This window comes from Ochotona curzoniae, unplaced genomic scaffold, assembly GCF_017591425.1.
Source record: "Ochotona curzoniae isolate NIBS_2020 unplaced genomic scaffold, NIBS_Ocur_1.0 contig_4797, whole genome shotgun sequence".
In the NCBI taxonomy this organism is placed as follows: domain Eukaryota; kingdom Metazoa; phylum Chordata; class Mammalia; order Lagomorpha; family Ochotonidae; genus Ochotona; species Ochotona curzoniae.
In genome coordinates this window covers 1882216-1901971 of record NW_024466390.1, presented here as the reverse complement: position 1 = coordinate 1901971, position 19756 = coordinate 1882216, and the positions used below count along the sequence as shown (strand labels likewise).

At 47.8% G+C, this 19756-nt stretch overlaps 1 protein-coding gene and 1 pseudogene across 1 annotated transcript in view; both read left to right on the top strand.

Annotated features, from left to right (window-relative positions):
- The first annotated feature begins 4334 nt into the window (after positions 1–4334).
- PDSS1 (decaprenyl diphosphate synthase subunit 1) overlaps positions 4335–19756 on the top strand; it is a 34049-nt gene continuing 18627 nt past the window's right edge. The window contains exons 1-4 of the mRNA XM_040988135.1: positions 4335–4463; positions 10073–10137; positions 12324–12444; positions 13424–13554. Coding sequence (XP_040844069.1) covers positions 4335–4463; positions 10073–10137; positions 12324–12444; positions 13424–13554 — 446 coding nt within the window. The remainder of the gene's footprint in view (positions 4464–10072; positions 10138–12323; positions 12445–13423; positions 13555–19756) is intronic.
- Positions 16051–16229, top strand: LOC121161624 (annotated as a pseudogene).

Sequence of the window (19756 nt, the reverse complement as noted above, 5' to 3'; positions counted from 1 at the left end):
GAAACACATGTATATATGCAAATAACTCACAGATGTGCATACATAAATAATTCCAAGGCAAGGCCTTGCGTGGCTTAATGATGTGCGTAACTTCTCTGGATCCCAGGAAAAACTTCAAAAACAACTGATATATACCTGTTGTCAAGGCAAAATTTTAAAAGTCACCTCTAAAGAAACAAACTACATTCCCTAAGCTCCAAATATTTAAGCGTGGGTACTTATTTTAACAGATTTTTTAAAAAGACAGCTTGAACATGCTTAATTAAGAACATATTTATTCTTGTGTCATGTCCAGGTCTTAAAACCTTGAATCTTGTTTTCTAATCTAAAGCTACTAAAAGAAAAACCAGAGGTGAGATTTATTAATAAAACCAAAGGACAGGCCTGGCACAGTAGCCTAGCAGCTGAAGTCCTCACCTCGCACATTCCAGGATCCCATACAGGTACGAGTTCTAATCCTGGCTGCCCTGCTTTCCATTCAGCTCCCTGCTTGTGTCCTGGGAAAGTAGTCAAGCATGGCCCAAAACCTTGGGACCCTGCATACCCATGTGGGAGACGCAGAGTTCCAGGCTCCTGGATTCTGCTCAGTGCAGCTCTGACCATTATGGCCACTTCAGGAGTGAATTAGCAGATAAATGACCTTCCTCTCTCTCCTTTGCTCTATATATCTGGCTTTCCAATAAAAATAAATAAATCTCTTTTTAAAAACGGTACTGTAAAAATGCACCACCGAATTATTTAGTAAAGAATGTAGGAATCTAGAAAAACAGATCATTGTTTTTACAGAGAAATGGCAGTTTGCTTATTATATAAAGAAGCATAGCATAAGCATTTGATAACTAAAAGTATCTCAAAAAACAGACACAATGGGCTCAGCACAGCGGCCAAATGGCTCAAATATGGCTAAATGCAATGATTCAGTGGCTTAATCCTCGCCTTGTAAGCACCAAGATCCCAAAGGGTGCTATTGTCCCAGCTGCTCCACCTCCCATCCAGTTCCTTGCTTGTGGCCTGGGAAAGCAGTGAAGGTTGGCTCAAAGCCTTGGAACCCTGCACCTACATGGGAGACCCGGAAGCAGCTCCTGGCTCCTGGCTTCATATTAGCTTAGCTCGGACTGTTGCATCCACTTGCGGAGTGAACTAATGGTTAGAAAATCTTTGCCTTTCCTCCTCTCTGAAAATCTAACTTTCCAAGAAAAATAAATAAATAAATCACTCAAAATAGGATTCAGTAAAAGCACAAAACAAGTCAGTTATAGACGGGCATTACATACAACGAAAATTATATTCCAAGTCAGTAGAGAAATCTGGCATGCTCAATTGTTGGAAAAATTCCAATTTGCTCCACCTATGCCCAGGTTAGCTAAATGCGGCTATAAAAGCACTAACAGTAATTTTCTATCTTCCTACTTTGAATCACAAAACCAGGCAAGTGCTGACCAGAGTTAACCCAAAATATTCTGCCTTTAAGGAGGTAGTGCACAAGGCGGCCTCCTGGGAGAACAAATTCAGAGTCCATTAGAAGCCAGATGACTTCCCGAATCCATTACAAAAAACTTAGCCATTAGAGTTTAAGATCTAAATGGCCTATTTCATTCTTCTGGGAGAGTATCTGTGTGGAACAAAGTTTGTGATGCAACATTTAAGAACAGCATGGACTGCACATAATGTTCCTGTCCCAATTAAAATTTTTCACTGAGGGTTGCACCTTTCGGCAAGGAAGTGGATCAGTCAATACAAGAGATCACTGGCCACATGAACCAAAAGGTTTTTTACGAGTATTCAGTATTAACCTTTAAGGCACTTGGAAGAACTGGCACAGACTAACGCCCCAGAGAAAAGGATAAAAGCACGCTGAACAGCCTTTTCTGGGACATCACAGGAAATTCAGTCACAGGAAAATTAAATTCTGTTAAATTCATTTTTGCATAGGGATATGAAATTGACAAATCTGTTCATCTTCCAGCACTATCATTTGAAACTTTTCTCTTAAAAGATGTTGTTAATAAGCCTAAAATGCCCAGTATTGTGAACCAAGACATAGTTTTACACAGACACACACACATATATGTATGAGTATATACATGGCTTCATATATGCACATATAGCATTGTAAATAGCATATATATTGTATTATATATATGGTTATATGTATTATATATACAGTATTCTAATATTTCCATGGCTGTGTAACCTGCTCCTATCATAGCTAATGTTTCCAACAATATCAATATGGTAACTAAAACCCCAATGTTGAAATGGCAACTTTGAAAATGCTTTCACTTACATGGAGTTCCTTTGTATCCAACCAGTATTTATTTATTTATGTAGGTACATAAGAGTTTAGACTGCATAAGAAGTCTGCCCTTCAGTGGTTACTTACACAGCTAAGTTTTTAACTGTGAGGTTCATGCTTGGTCCAGGCAGATCAAAAGGACTTTTTTATTCTGCATGTGCTGTTGGAAGTTACTGTTCCTCAAGAATTTGGCTCTAGAATACTCTAGCCTTAATGAATTTTCTCTGGCCACCTAGTTTTGTCATTCGGCTTTGTTTGAATCCAGCCAAGCAATCTGTGAATGAAAATGGCCTCATGCAATTGGAATTGTGTAGAGACTTAGTTCCTTGGTGCTTGTTTCTTTATCCATAATGGGCATTCAATAATATATTAGCACAGTCTCAAGTACAGTGTGGTAATTGCTACACTCTGCTTTGGCAACTTCAACTTGCTGCATGTTTCTTAATATTTAAACCTAATCTAAATAAATCATAGTGCATTATCAACCTGACTTGTAAACCACCTTAGAGGTTTTTACAGGCCATTCTTCAAGATAGAAAAAAACCACAAAATTGGCCTTTTAAAGACTTCTTTATATTTTTAATAAAAAGTCTTCTTTTTAAATAAATATAAAAATGTGACCAGTTACAGACCTTATCCTTTAGTGCAAGAAGCAGTTAAGAAGAAAGCACAAAAAAAAAAAAGAAGAAGAAAGCACAATATCAGAGGACTAATTACCAATTTGTTGATCTATTTCCTTACAAGAATTTTTGTGGATGAGCAATGTGTCACAGCAATTTAAGCTGCTGCCTGATACACCCACATGCTCCAGTCCTGGCTGCTCCATTCCGTAACCAGCTTCTTGTTAATGCACCTAAATGGCAGCCGGTCAACACCAGAGGATCTTGGATCCTGTCACCTCTGCTGGAGTTCAAGATGGAGTTTTAGGCTCTTGTCTTTTCCCAGGCCCAGCCAGCACTGGCCAACATGACCATTCGGAAAGTGAACCCAGCAAATGAAATTTCCCCGTTAACTGTGTCTTTCAGATAAATATCTTATCCCAAGACTAAATGTTTGATGACTAAGTCTCTTTCACTTCTGGCTTCTATATCTACCCCAGATAATTCTGTGCTGTATGTGTGTGTGAATGCTTGTGTCATGGACTTCCATTAATAAGACACTGTGAGACCCAGAAGCAATAGGTAAGTATAACCAGAGAAGGTGAGGAAGCAAGGTCCTCCCACTCCGACCAGAGTCCGATCCTGCACATCCTCCATGGCGCCCTCCTCCCCCAGGCCCCAGGGCAGCACAAGTAGGACCACCGTGACCACAGAGCGAAACCAGAGTGGGGCTTTCAGATGCCCACATATGTCTCGCTGTACCTAAAGGCTCTCTGAGGAGAGTTCACAAGGGGACTTGACCAGAGCGGGGCTACCTCATGCTGACATGAGCCAGACTGCCTCCTCTACCTAGAAAGTTCTCGGAGGCCAGAGTCCGAGGGGGTGGGCCAACTTGGCTTGTCTGTCACAGTAGCCCGGCCCGAGCTTTGACTCGTTTCCAGCACCGGCACTTCCCTCAGGGGCTGACGCCGACGACAGCATGGCAGACCACACCCAGAAGAAGCCAACTAGCAAACTGTGGCCTCCGGGGGAGGCGGCCGCTCGGGCGGGAAGTGTCCGGGGCCATAGTTCAGCCTCCACACAGGGAGTGGCAAGGGTGAGGCACTGCCCCCTCAAAAAGCTACCACCGAACTAGCGGACTGAGGGAGCGGGCGCTCCCGCCCACCCGCGACTGTCTCTGCATCAAGGGTTCCCGACCCAGGAACCTCCTCAGTCAGAGGCGGGGGTGCAAGGAGCCCCGGCACCAGCGGCCGCCTCAGCCCCGACCTCCGGGCTCCTCGGCTCCGGCGCAGCGACGACGGGGCGGAGCCGGCCCTCCGCCGGAAGGGCCTTCCTAGGCTTCCGATTCCGGGTCCGCGGAGGAGGAGGAGGAGGAGAGGGAGGAGGGCCGCCGGCGGGAGGCGGGGCTGGCGGCCCGCCGCGACTTTCGGAGCCGGACCATGGCCTGGCGCTGGTGGCGGTGGCTGCGTGGGTGCTCGTGGGGACCGGCGGCGCGGGGCTCGGGGACCGGCAGCCGTGGCGGCGTGGGGCCGCGTGGGTCGCGCGCCCCCTTGGACGGCCGCGCGCAGGTGAGGTCGGGAGGCGGGCGCCTGAGGAGGCCGTAGAGGTCACGGCGACAATGACAGCCGCGCGCGCTGGAATGAATGGGAGCGGGGAGCACGTGCGCCGGGGTGGAGGGGGACGCCTGGGGGGCCTGGAGCCCCGCGGGGTGGGGTCGGGATCGCGCGTGGGGTGGGATGCACCCGTGCCTGGATTAGGGCGCGCCCCGTGGGACCGCAGGGAGCATGGTGGTGGAAGGGACCGGGGGAGAAAGCGGTGGACTCAGGTGTGGTCAGGACGTCCCCGACAGTGGACAGGTGAAGGCGGGAAGCAATCTGCAGATTGGGAGTCGCCCCCCCCGGGACAGGTATTGGACAGGTCTACCCCACGCCCTTGGGCTCCCCAAAATTGGAAAGAGGCAGATTGGCCTGGAATAGTTGGGGCGGGGGAAGGTTGTGCGGAGAAGGCTGGTGCTGGGGATGGGGCCGGACTTGAGGCATACCTATGGCATGGGATGGGGCTGGGAGGGCACTGGAAGGAGACAGGGCGGAGGAGAGAAATCCTGGGGTCATTTTGAAAGTCGTCCAGCAGCTTCCAGAGTCTCAGCGGGAACCCAGCCCGATCTGACTCCCTGTCCCTACAGTGGATAGCCACCGGACCATTCCGCGGTGTTTCCAGTCAGTGTGTTCTTCGGGTTAGGACCGCACGGTGAAGTAACTGAGCAAAACCCAGGGACCCCCTGTCGGCCTGAGCTGGCCATACTGCGGGTGTCCGCTGTCTGCAAATCCCCGCATCCCCCGCCCTTTCCACGTTTACTTTAAGACTCTTGAGTTTCCCTGGAATTTGGTGCACTTCCAAAACCTGTGTCCTCATCTGACCCCTTCCACCAGGATGAAATGTATCGCATTTCTAGAAGTCTGCTATGTACCCAAATGGATGCACATTGCAGGTGAACATTCGGAAAAGGAATGGCAGTTCAGCTAGTCTTAATAATAATAATAACAGGAAGAAAGTGTATGGGTGGGGAACCGCATGGGCAAAGGTCTTAGAGGAGGGAAGCGCTGCTGGAATTCCCTTGGGTATTGTACTGGGCAGACTTCAGGTTTTTCTAGTTGCACCACTGTGGGCATTTTGTGCACATGGGCGGGTCCTCCATCTGGTGCCGCTCCTGCTACCCAAGTCTTCACTTTTCGCTCCCCTTTTCCGGATTCCATGCCCTGCCCAAAACCTCAGTGGAGAGAGGTGTTTTCCTGGACAGAGTGCTTGATCTGTGGGTTCCCCTCCATCCCCTGCCGCCTCCATCCTGGTGGTCGATAGCTGTATTTCTGACTCGTGTGTCTGGTCTTATTTATTTATTTATTTTGCTATGAATTTGTTGGTATTCTGGTGCCTGCCTCAAGCGTATTTCAGTTACCTCAGTCTCGGCACAGTAGTCCTGTGCAGTCCAAGGGACAAAGAGCAGTGATAGTTAAGGCGCGTTGGGTTCTCTGACACAGTTCTGCTGCATCCTGATTTCTGTGAGCTAGAGCTTCAGTTTGTGGAACTAGAGGGTTCTGAGATACATTTACTTTGGTGACAAGAATCTTGAATCCCATGTATAGGTTTTCATAAAACATACTTTCCTTGATCTTTTTAGAAATCCCTCCTGTTCAACTCCTAGGTTTAACGGGTCTTGTAACAGAAAAAAATCAGTGCTCATTTGATTATATCAAGTCACTTGTCAGTAAGTCTTTGATTTTTTTTTTACCTGGCCTCTTCTTAGAGGTCCACTCCTGAGAGGCAAGGTCAAGTGGGTGGTGGGAAGATAGGAAACAAAACTGGGAAGGAAAGGTGGTTGTTGCTACTGTTAGTGCAGTCCTCCTTTCACAACTTGCGCAGAATCCCTCCCTGACTGCTCTAACCTCTGAAAAACACTGCCCCAGGGTACTGGCAGAGAAGATTGATTGAAGAGATAACTGTGTTAAATGTATCCAGTGTCTGGGCTCGGAGCCAGAGCTTTAGATACACTGTTACTCCAAATTAGCAGTATCTCTCAAGAGCAGATCTTATCACCAAGGTGTCACAACACAGCCACTCTGTCCTTTAACCACTGTGCTATTAACAGCTGCTATTACTGCCTGATAATGAAGAACACCTCCTGTGAATTAGCCTATGATTTTAGCCTTTTACCCAGATTACAGCAACAGCATTAGAACTCAACCTCAGTCATTGCTATTCTTTTTTTTTTTAAGATTTATTTATTTATTGGAAAGTCAGATATACAGAGAGGAGGAGAGACAGAGAGGAAGATCTTCTGTCGGATGATTCACTCCCCAAGTGAGCACAACGACCGATGCTATGCCGATCCGAACCCAGAATCCAGGAACTTCTTCCTGGTATCCCGCGTGGGTGCAGGGTCCCAAAGCTTTGGGCCGTCCTCAACTGCTTTCCCGGGCCACAAGCAGGGAGCTGGATGGGAAGTGGAGCTGCCAGAATTAAAACTGGCGCCCATATGGGATCGCAGCACGTTCAAGGCGAGGACTTTAGCTGCTAGGCCATGCCGCCGGACCCCATTGCTACATTCTGTTCAGAAGTTTTTACGTGTAAGTATTGTAAAATACTAAATTTATATGAACTCATTGCCAACAAAGGCTGAAAGAAGTAGGTTTTGTTTGTTTGTTTTTTTTTAAGATGTATTTATTGTTTTGAAAGCCGGAGTTGCAGAGAAAGACAGAGACCAAGACCAAGAGATCTTCCATCTGCTGCTTCATTGCCTAAATGATCAAAACGGCCAGCGCTGGGCTGCTCTGAAGCCAGAAGCTGCTTCTAGATCTCCCATAAAGGCGGGAGGGCCCCAAGCACTTGAGCCATCCTCTGCTGCTTTCCTAGGTGCACTAACAGAGAGCCGGATGGGAAGCGGAGCAGCTGGGACTGGAATGGACAACCATGTTGGCCCCTTGCACTATAGTTGGCAGCTTTTTCCTCTATGCCCACGCAGATTGTCGTATGATGGTAAAATCAAACAGGAGGATTATGACTTGTTTCCCTAGGACATTGCAATTACTTCCATGTCATAAATGTTATAAAACAACACTTCCTATCATTTTTGATATGTCTAAAGCAATGCTGTCTCATTAGAGAAAAATAAAAACAGATATCCCCCCAATAAGGAGTGAAAACATTTACATTCCTGTTTTTTTCCAAAGTAGCTACTGGTTCATGTTCTTCCAAATGCTGTGATCTCTTTGAAGTTGTATTTGGATAGGTGTACATTTCCTGTGAGATCACATGATGTGCATAATCTGTGGATACTTTTGTATATTGTAGATGTTTGCCTGTTAGTTTTTCAGGCTGTACTTGCCTAGACTTTGAGATTCTAGCATAATAACCAGTGATTGTGAGAGTAAAATCAAACAATTGTATGAAAGCATGTTAAGACTGTTACTAATAAGTAGATTAACTTTTCTTTCTGTTGTACTAACTTCCTCCTTTTTTGTCAAAATATTTTCTTCAAATGTCCCTACAGATTAGTGAATTTAGTACTTCTTTTTAAAAAATGCCTATGGGCCCCGGCGCGGTGGCACAGTGGTTAAGGTCCTCGCCTTGCACCCCGGGGATCCCATATGGGTGCCGGTTCTAATCCCGGCAGCTCCACTTCCCATCCAGCTCCCTGCTTGTGGCCTGGGAAAGCAGTTGAGGACGGCCCAAAGTTTTGGGACCCTGCACCCTCGTGTGAGACCTGGAAGAGGCTCCGGGCTTCAGATTGGATCGGCATAGCATCGGCCTTTGCGCTCACATGGGGAGTGAATCATCAGACGGAGGATCTTCCTCTCTATCTCTCCTCCTCTTGGTATATCCGCCTTTTCAATAAATAAAAAAAAAATGCCTATGGCCCACTTTCTTTAGAGCTGGCTGTGTATCATTCAGTCCTTAGAGAATGACATGATTGAGTCCAGTTGTAATTTCTGTCTGTTACTACGTCTCAATGTTTCAGTGTTTATCTGAGGTTGTTTGTTGTAGTTATTGGAGATTGATTTACCTTTTCAAGGCAGATCGTTCCATCCACTAGGTCACTCCCCTGATACCTACTGGCCAGGCAGAAGCCAGGAACCACACACAGGTCTCCGAGCTGGTGGGGGCTGAGCCAGAAGCAGGGCTGAGCCAAGCCAGCATCCCCAGTGGGATTCACACAGGCGCCCATGGGGGACACCTTCACCTGCGGTGCCCTGTCTGTCTAAACATCACTGACTCTGAACTGCTGTGTCCCAGACACCTTGAGGAGCAATAACTTCAAGTAGGCATTATTCCTGTAAATGTGAATTCCTTCCTTCATCTTGAAATCGTTTTCCTTTTCATCATCTGGCATGTTGGTAATGCCTTTGAGATCTGATGTATTTTAAGAATTGAAGATCATCTAAAGAACACTAGTCTTTACTGTTCTCTGACCAATCTCAATTAAATGGGAAGGAGGCTTGCTTTGCTTTTTGTTTGTTTAACATTTAATGCAAGGCAGAGAGAGATTTATCCTCTGGTTCACTCCCCAAATGACTGTAACGGTGATGGTTTGGCCTGAAGCCAGGAGTGAGGAACTCTGTCCATGCAGTCTCCCATATGGGCGGCCGGGGCCCATCCTCCAGTGCCTTCCTAGGCACATCAGGAGGGAGCTGGCTCACAAGTGGGACAGCCGGGACTCCCACAGGCTCATATGGGATGCAGGTGTCACAGGCAGCAGCTTAGGGTGCTCAGCCCCACTACTGCCTGTGACAATGTTGTTTTAAAACCATTAGTTGGGCTTTTTTTTTTTAACGGGAAAGAATCACATAGAAGTACTTATTTTGTTTTCTGCCATTTTTCTTATATTTCATTTAATAACAAATATCGCCTTTGTATACATTATCCATTTACTGAAGTTAGCAATTTACCCATAAATGGATGATTAAGAAATAAACATTGAATTTATTATTATTATTAATTTTGGGCTTCTTAGGGGCAAGCATTGTGGCAAAGCAGGGAAAGCCCCTGCCTGTGACACCAGCATCCCATTATGAGAGCTGGCTGTTCTACTTCCAATTCCGCTCCTTACTACACCTGAGAAAGCAGCAGATGACACGACACCTTGGGCCCCTGCCTTCCATATGAGTGATGCAGGCAGAATTCCAGGTTCCTGGCCTTTCCAGCCATTTAGAGAATGAACCAGTGCTGGGAAATCTCCTTCTCCCTTTCTGAACTCTAGCTTTCATATGACTAAATATGTTTTTAAAAAATAGTTATGGGACCCGGCCAAAGTCCTCACCTTGAACGCACCAGCAGTCCATATGGGCGCTAGTTCTAATCCCAGCAGCCCCACTTCCCATCCAGCTCCCTGCCTGGGAAAGCAATGGAGGATGGCCCAAAGCCTTAGGACCCTGCACTGTGGGAGACCAGAAGAAGCTCCTGACTCCTGGCTTCGGATTGGCTCAGTTTCAGATTGTGATCACTTAGGGAGTAAATCATCAGACGGAAGATCTTCCTCTCTGTCTTTCCTCCTCTCTATATATCTGCCTTTCCAATGAAAATAAAATAAATCTTTAAAAAAATAACAGTTATGGCAGTTACGGGATTCAGTGTTGTAAACAAGTTTTTCAGGAATATTCTCATAAATTTTTTCATTATTTTATAGATGCCCTATTTTAATCTTGTGAAGAGTTTAACATCTGCCTTTCCAAATGTGTGCAATGTATCACGGTAAGTTTATAATCCATACTGGGAGTACCCAAAATCTTCATCGTATTTCCAGGAAATTTCTATTCTAAGTTGTTAGAAACCAGGCCAGTAAGTCTCCTATATAGTTAACTAAGTGTCACAGTGTCTGCTCTGTGTGCTTTTTAGAAAAAAAAAAGAAATAATATAATAAAATAAAATATGACCTTAACCCTGAATACAATGAGGAGAGTTCTGTCTGTGATTTTGTAAGTTTTTGAAATCTTGTTTATAAAAGTGATCTACTAAGAGCCGATGCAGTAGCGTAAAGGCTAAGTCCTCGCCTTTCATGTACCAGGATCCCATATGGACGCCGGTTCTAATCCCGGCAGCTCCACTTCCCATCCAGCTCCCTGACTGTGGCATGGGAAAGCAGCAGAGGACAGCCCAAACCTTGGGACCCTGCACCCACGTGGGAAACCCGGAAGAAGTTCCTGGCTCCTGGCTTCAGATCGGCTTAGCTCCGTCCATTGTGGCCACTTGGAAAGTATACCAGCAGATGGAATATCTTTCTGTCTCTCCTTCTCACTGTAAACTGACTTTACAATAAAAAAAATAAATCTTTAAAAAATGATCTATTGGAGTATAGCAGGAGCACTTTATATATTTTTCTAAATTGTAATGGCTTGAAAGCATTGTGGCATAGCTTATAAAGCCATTTGAGCTCCATTTTGAGTTGTTGCTGCTCCACTTCTTTTTTTTTTAAGATTTATTTATTTTTATTGAAAAATCAGATATATAGAGAGAGAGGAGGACATACAGGGAGGAAGATCTTCCATCTGATGATTCACTCCCCAAGTGAGCGCAATGGCCGGTGCTGCGCCGATCAAAAGCCAGGAGCCCGGAGCTCTTGCGGGTCTCCCATGCGGGTACAGGGTCCCAAGGCCTTGGGCCGTCCTCGGCTGCTTTCCCAGGCCACAAGCAGGGAGCTGCTCCATTTCTGATGCAGTCCTCTGCAGTGCGCCTGGGAAGGCAATGGATGATGGTTCAGGGCCGTGGCACCTGTACCCACGTGGGAGACCAGGATAAAATTCCTGGCCTTTGCCTGACAAGTTGTGACCATGTGAGGGTGAACCAGCAAATGGAAGATCTTTCTTTCCTTCTCTGTATCCTTGACTTTCAAATAAATAATCTTTGAAAAATTATGATGACCTTTTCAGAATCAAACTGAATTGGCAGCAAGTATTTGGGCTTACTTTTTGATCATCAACTTCAAAAAGATCATGTGATTCAAATATAAGCTTGTCTTGGTACCAAAACATTTTGAAATTCACATGTAATTTTTCCTGAACATTTCCTTCTATGTGTAAAATTTCAACAACTTTTTTGGCCCCAGATAAACTTCGCCTTCTTCTTCTTCTTTTTTTTTTTTAAACTTATTTTGTTTTTTATTGGAGCATCAGATATGCAGAGAGGAGGAGACAGAGAAGAAGACCTTCCGTCCATTGATTCACTCCCCAAGAGGCTGCAATGGCTAGAGCTGAGCCAATTCAAAGCCAGGAGCCAGGAGCTTCTTCCAGGTCTCCACACAGGTGCAGGGACCCAAGGCTTTGTGCTGTTCTCGACTGCTTTCCCAGGCCATAAACAGGCAGCTGGATGGGACACAGGATTGCAAGGATTAGAACTGGCATCCATATGGGATCCCGGCACATGCAAGGCAAGGACTTTAGCTACTAGGCTACTGCACCGGGCCCATAAACTTACCTTTTAATTCCAGTTTCTGTGAGGTGTGGCTTTGATTGTTATTTAACATTTTCTCCTTCATTTGAAAGAGTTATGGAGATGAAGAGGGTAGTCAGAGAGATCTTGGGTGCTGGTTCTCTCCCTAGTTGGGCATAACATCCAGGACTGAGCCAGGCAAAAGCCAGGACCCAGGAGTTTCATTCAGGTCTTCTAGGTTGGTGTCAGTAATGGTGACAAGGGCTCAAGCACTTGGGCCATCTGCTGCTGCTTTTCCCAGGCCATTAGCAGGGAGCCGGATTGGAAAGAGGAGCAGCTGGGATGTGAACCAGCATCTGTGTGAGACGCCGGCTCAGCAGGGGGCAGCTTTACCTACTCTTCCACAATGCTAACCCCACACATGAACTTCTTGAAGTGCTGTAGTGTGCGTGTGGCATGTGAGTGCAATATCGACTAACAGATGAAGTCGTGAACACTTTTGCTCATTCCAGGTTTCAGCACACAACACCAGCGGCATGCTGCTGTAGTCAAACGCGGAGCGGCGAGAAATTCTCCGATCCTTTCAAACTCGGATGGAGAGACTTGAAGGGCCTGTACGAGGACATCAGGAAGGTTAGTGGTTTTGGTTGTAACATTTCCGTTGAGTAAAAGGAAATTTTCATAATTTTTTTTTTAAGTTTTTCTGATAGAGACCATAGTATGGCAAACTTTTGGTTTCTGTTGGAAACATTTGGTTTGATTTGTTTGATTTGGTTCTTTTTGGTAAGATTTGGAAGACTTAGAGGGAGAGACAGATTTTTCATCATCTGGTTCACTGTCCAGATGGGTGGAGCCGTTGCCAGGAGCCAGCAGCTTTTTCTGGGTCTTCGATGTGGCTACAGGAACCTAAACACTTGGGTTAGGGTATCTTTTGCTGCTTTCTCAGGTCTTTTAGCAGGGAGCTGGATCAGGAATGGATCAGCTGGGACTGGAACCTGTGCCCACATTAGATGCCAGTGTCACAGTGACTTAACCCGCTACACCATAGCATTGTCCCCGGAAACACCAAAGTTCTAAGTATCCATGTGTGTCCAGGTGTCTGCGCCTCACAGCCAGGTGAATCCGGGAGGTGTCTCCTGTCACCTCAAGTCCCAGCCTGACTTCCTGGCCCCCTGCTGCTACCCATCAGGCACTGGTCATCCTCCTGCCCCATAGCTCCCTTTGCCGCCCCACCCAGGGTGTGTCCTAGTCCTGCTGCTTGAGCTCCCACACTCTTGTCGTTTTCCTCTACGCTCCCTTTTCTGTCCATGTTGAGTCCCTCTGCCACCTAGTGCCTTGTCCCCTCCTGCCTGCGGAGTCAGCTGGTATGTGATGGTTGGGCAGGTGGCAGTATCTGTGCTAGCCCCGAGACGTCCCACCCCTGCCCCATGGGCGCTAGGCCAAGCATTGTCTAGCTTCCAGTGGGTGGGGCCGTTAGCTTTCTGGCCACAGTGCAGTCCTGGCCGGCTGAGTGGTCTGATGGCTTTTCCCAACTGAAAAGGAGTGCCATGCAATTAAAACCTAACGCCTCGTGAGAGACCTGTCGCTGACCTACAGTGCAATTCCCTGGCAGGAGCTGCTCGTGTCCACAACGGAGCTGAAGGAGATGTCGGAGTACTACTTCGACGGGAAGGGGAAAGCCTTCCGGCCAGTGGTCGTGGTGCTCATGGCCCGAGCTTGTAACGTCCATCACAACAACTCCCGGTGAGTGGCTCACTCCGCGCCAACGTCACCCTCCCCTTCCCCTTTAAAGTAACCCTTAAGGAACCTGAGGGTTCTCTGGGTCAGATGTCAAGCCCGAGGGGAGCCTCCCAGAGTGCTTTGGGCTCTCAGCTGGCCTCTTCCTCTTCCAGACTTTCTAAACACCTTCCCTTGACAAAGCAACTTCAGCTACAAATCCACCGGTTAGAAAAACGCCTAAGGCCAAATTTGGTCTTCCTGTTGGGAAGTAGAGAGTGCCAGGAAGTGCCAACCCATTTAGTCATTCTGGGTGTGCAGCAGCAGCCAGTCCAAAGGTTGAGTGTGCGGATGCAGTGCTCTTGGGCAGCCCCGCCCATTCCCTCAAGGACCTCGCCTCCTGTGACCCCTGACCCGCCTTCCACCCTCAACCCTCAACGTTCGCATTTCAAATATTTAAAAATACTCTGAACCATTTGCAGTTTTAGCAATAAGGAAATCTTAAAGGAGAAAGGACTCCCTCAAAATGCCAGACAGCCTTTCTTTCCCGCTCTGTGGTTGGGTACAGTCATTCTGGGTGTAGAGTCTTGTGTTCTGCTCACCGCCCTCAGAGGTAAGGCAGGAAAGAAATGTGTCAGGTGCTCCAAATCTCACCTGTTAGCCGCGCAGATGAGCATCTTGTCAGGTCCCTTCGCTAAAGTGGCTACAGAAATTGTGGTCTCCCAGACAAGACACTGCTGGGTGACAGTGAGCTCAGCGTTGCCCTCTGCAGGGCCATCTGTGAGCTGCAGGCCCAGGCTCTCCCAGAAAGTGGAGTGAGACAGCCTTGCACTTGCTGTGAAGTAGAGAAGTGGCAGCTGTGGTGTGCTCTGGGGTGGGAGCAGTAGTCGAGGAGATGCCACTCTCTGAGCCCCAGCTTGTGGGGCACGCTGACTTCCCAGGAGCATGCTCTCAGTAGCCTTTGAGCCCACTCTTACTTCTGTACCATTTATATATATATATTTTTAAGATTTTATTTATTTTTATTGCGAAGTCAGATATACAGAGAGGAGAAGAAACAGAGAGGAAGATCTTCCATCCAATGATTCACTGCCCAAGTGAGCACAACGACTGGTGCTAAGGCCAGGAGCCAGGAGCTTCTTCCACGTCTCCCACGTGGGTGCAAGGTCCCACGCCTTTGGGCTGTCCTCTGCTACTTTCCCAGGCCACCCTGTCAGGGAGCTGGATGGGAAGTGATGCTGCCAAGATTAGAACCGGCACCCATATGGGATCCTGGCACATTGAAGGCAAGGACTTTAGCTGCTAGGCTACCACGTCGGGCCCTTTGTGCCATTTAAAGGAGGGCTGTGCCACTGTGATTTTACTTGTGGAGAGAAGTGAGGGACTGTATATGAAAACAGTAGCTCAGGATTGAGGAGCAGGACCACAGCGGGCCTCGAAGGCAGCTAGGGCCACCGGTCCCTTTGCCCAGTGGTAGAAGAGCCTGTTCCTGCTCGTTGGTGATGGAGTCACTGAGCTAGATCTGCTTGACTATTTGAAAGTCAACACCCCCTGCGTCATTGGGTGAGTGCCGTGGCACCTAAGGGGAAGCCACAGCTTGGGACGTGCACAGTTCATTTCAGAATGTTGGCTGCTCTGTGCTTCTGGTCCTGCTCACATGTGCTAGGAAAGGCAGCAGATGACGGCTGAAGTGATTGGGTCCATCCTCTTCATACTGGAGACCTAGATGGAGATCCTGGATTCAGCCTGGCCCCGTGCCAGCTCTTGTAGCCATCTGGGGAATGAACCAGCAGATAGAAGATATCTTTCTGTCTCTCTCCCTCTCCCTCCCTCTTTGTCGCCTTCTCTGTCTTTCCACTCCCCCTCCTCCTCTCTTTTTCTCCCTCTCCCTCCCTCTTTGTCTTCTATCATTCTTTCTTTTTATTTATTTATTTTTTTTTAAGATTTATTTTTTACTAGAAAGGCTGATTTATAGAAGAAAGATCTCTGTCCTCTGGTTCACTCCCCAAAGTGGCTACAAAGACTGGAGCTAAGCTGATCCAAAGCCGGGGACCAGGAGCTTCCTCCGGGTCCCTCACATGGGTGGAGGGTCCCAAGGTTTTGGGCCATCCCCTATAGCTTTCCCAGGCCACCGGCAGGGAGCTGGCAAGGAAGTGGAACAGCCAGGATATAAACCAGCACCCATATGGGATCCCGGCACATGCAAGGTTAGCATTTAGCTATTGGGCTATCACAGTGGGCCCTTCTGTCACTCTTTCGAATAAATCTTGAAAAACTATTTTTAAGGGCTCCTATGGGATGTGTCAGATGTTATCATCTGGCTTCTCAGGTGTACTGATAGGTTAACAGTAATTTTGGAGGAGATTTTAGAAAACAACAATGCAGACATCTCCAGAAGTAAAGAAGGGGTGGGAGAAGGACCCTCAGTCCTTCAATTCCTTTGTGACGCTTTGCAGTTACTAGGGACTATTCTGAGGCCCTTGACTCAGGTAGGCCTGTGAACCCTGAGAAACTGAACGCGCAATCACTTCTCAGCCTTTGGGCTAAGATCAAGTGTAGAAACTGCAGAATTTTTTTTGTGTATTTCTGGTTTTTCTTGGAAAGGGATTTTAGGGTGAGGGTTAGTGTATTTTCTCCATGTGTGCCAGAACCCTGAAAATCTGTCTCCTGGTACTCACCATACCTGGTCGGGTAGAGTGATGCATGGAGTATGTGACTCAGATGGGAATTCTAGTGGTGCTTGCAGTGGAATCTGCCACGGCTCCCCTCGGGGGCCCCCCTCAGTGGAGACCACCTCGCCTGGCCGCCCTCGTGGGTGCCTGGCTCCTGTGGGCCAGCACATCCTCCACCTCCTTGGAGGACTTCAGTACTACACAGGAGCCTCTCACCTTGAGGTGCCCACCCCCAGGTACCCATAGGACCCTATGGGGTATCCAAGGCCATCACTGCCTCCTCTGGCCCTTGGGCATCCTTTGCCTTGAGTTTCATCTCAGTGTCTGCTTCCACGAGAACCTAACTGGGAACAGAGTTCAGCCGGACTGACGGTCTAAGAATCCAGCTCAACATCACAGTAGGCTCCCAGGGGCAGGTGTTTAGCCTGGTGGTTGGAATGCCATGTTGCATGCACATTGGAGTACCTGGAATAGACCCACAGCTCTGGCTCCAGCTACCAACTCCAACTTTCCGTCAACACTGGGAGGCAGGGATGATGGGTCAAGGAATTGATTCCTAGCCCCCTACAAGGGAGACGTGGATGGTGATTCTGGCGCCAGCCACTTGGGCATTTGGGAAGTAAGCCAGCAAATGGGAGCTTTCTCTATCCTGTCTCTCCCTCTTCTCTGTGCCTGAATAAAGAAATTTTTAAAAAAAAAATAGATAAGCAGATATGCACGGGTTTTGCTGTGCTTGGTACTGTTTGACAGCAGGAGCATTGCAGTAGCCTGAGTCTCACTCCTGCCAGAGCCAGCCTGCTTAGCAGGCTCGTGAAGGGCACCTGTCAGCATTGACCTTGGCACCATCCCCCTGTGTGGGAGGCGAGTACCATTGCCAACAATCCCTGGGGTATGTGGTGTGCAGATCTTCTGATCTTGATCTTGTTGTCTAGATGTCCTTAGATCCAACTAGTCCGGTTTCCAAAGTTGAGGTGAGGTGACTGGGTAAAATGCAGTTGTCACAACAGATAAGCATTCACTCATTAGATTTATTTAATAACTTACTGAGCTAACTAAACAATTAGGCCACTCATCAGGCTAAGAATCCAGGTGTGATAGCAATCTTATAGCCAGAGGTGGTAACTTTTCAGGGAGATGTCAGGAGCTTCTCCTGGGAAGACTCCTGCCGTGCTTGGAACCTTCCCTGGCTTCTGGGAGTTCTGGTTCTCTGAGCAGCTGTTCCTGGAACAGGCCATGCGGCCGGCACCCAAGGAGGTGCCCACTTCTGAAACCCAGGCAGTGGTTCTGTTGATGTACACCTACTTGGTATGAAGATTGAGTCTGAAGTTTCCACTGAGGGAAGGCCCTGAGCAGGTGGAGACTTTGACAAGCTGGTGATGATCGTGATGGGAGGGCTGCAGGGCTTGTGAGCGTGATGCACAGCCTCCTCTGGCCCCGGGCTTGCCAGGATGGAGCAGCCAGCCTCAGCCTTGGGTGTCTTCATCCAGTTTGGAAAAACAGACTGTTTCATCACATCGTAATAGTGAGGATCCTGTGACTCCCAGTCTCTCTGCACCAAGCCAGAACCTGGACCCTGTCAGCAACTCTCTGCACATCCCCAGCATGTGAGGCTTCGTGGGCACCCTCAGTGGCTCCAACACAAATGGCAGCGAGAGCCTCAACCCACTGGGCCACTGCTCAGATGGCTGCAAAAGCCAGGCTGGGCCTGGCTGAAACCTGGAGTTTTATCCAAGTCTTCCATTGGAGCGGCAGAGTCCATGCACTTGGACCATCTTCTGCTGCTTTTCTGGGCCATTAGCAAGGAGCTGGATTGGAATTGGAGTAGCCAAGACGCATACTGAATGCCGGCTTCACAGGCCTGTGATGTGTGCTGGCCCCAACTTGTAATTTAAGAACTTCATACTCTCTATTAATATAAATATGGAAAAAGTATTTTTTTGTTTATGCTTTTTTTTTTTTTTTAATTTCATGTGAGCTACATTCAGGGTTTGGGAGATGGTCATTGTGTTATTTCATTTGTTATGTACGTTTGACATTCCTCATTATGAAAAATTACATTAACAATGGCAGCAAAAAGCTTCTCAGATCCTTGCACACTGCTGGCACCCTCTTCCAGGTGGATGTGGTTGCCTCTTTCTCATGCCACTTCCCTGTCACCCTTCCCAGAAGCAGAGAAAGCGTGGCGGCGATTTCCCAGGAGGAAGTAGAAAGGCAGCCAGCTTTCTGAAGCTGTGACACAGGGCATCTTCAAGGGAGTGTGAGATCGCTGTGTTATCTCTAAATGTTGATCATCCATGCCTGTGGGCTGCCACGCTAGGAATAAGCAGCAGCACAACACACAGTGAAGTCCAGTTGCACAGGGAAGAAATAGGCATCTGGTAAGAGCAGAAAACATCTCCCCTAGGCTATCCTAGGGAGAGGCTGTGTCGGGTTTAGGAGTCCTGAATGCATCTGCCCATCCTTTGACCGTGCAAAATGACAGTGGTTGTGTCGGTGGTAACACATCAAGGCATCAACATCATGCGACATCTCTGAGTCAAGATCTTCAAATTAAAGCACCGGACTCCAGAACCTGGGTGAACACTGCAGCTCCCCAGCCAGAGCCCTGGCTACTGTCATAATTTATGATCCTGGCATCACAACCCAATTTAGGAATGCCTGAAAGAGGCTAGAGGTGTGAACCGTTGTGAAAGTGAATTCTGCTGCCTTCTAAAAGTGTCAATTTTAGGAGATGGAAAGTCAGCTGAGAAACTATTCTAAAAGGTGGCTTTAGTAAGTAGAAGCCTCCATCTTTTTTTTTTTTTTTTAAGATTTATTTTATCTTTTTTATTGGAAAGGCGGATATACAGAGAGGAGAGACAGAGAGGAAGATCTTCCGTCCGATGATTCACTCCCCAAGTGGCCGCAACAGCTGGAGCCGAGCCAATCTGAAGCCAGGAGCCTCTTCCGGGCCTCCGAAGTGGGTGCAGGGTTCCAAAGCTTTGGGTCGTCCTCGGCTGCCCTCCTGGGCCACAGGCGGGAAGCTGGAAGGGAAGAGGGGCTGCCGGGATTAGAACCGGCGCCCATATGGGATCCTGGGCGTGCAAGGCGAGGACCTTAACCACTACACCATTGTGCCGGGCCCGAAGCCTCCATCTTTTGCTGTTCCATTCAACTCAAACAAGAGAGAGCGTTATACATGTCTTTGAAAAATATTGAAGGTTCCTAATACAAAATCCAAAGATCTTTGAAAGAGTTACAGAGAACTTTCCATCCACTGGTTTATTCCCAGATGGCCACAAGAGCCTGAGTTGAGCCAACCTGAACTGGGAGCTAGGAGATGAGTGGCAGAAGCACAGACACTTGGGCCCTCCTTCACTGCTTTTTGTAGGCCACCATATGGGAGCTGGATGGGGAGTACCTGCTTGGGATGCTGATGGCACCTGCATGGGATGCTGATGTTGCAGGCGATGGTCCTACCCTTGATACCACAACGTCCCCCTCAGAGCAAGCTCCTAGGAAAGCTTTAAGCTTCTGTTTTCTCCTCTACCAAGTGTTTCTCTTTAATCTCTTACTCT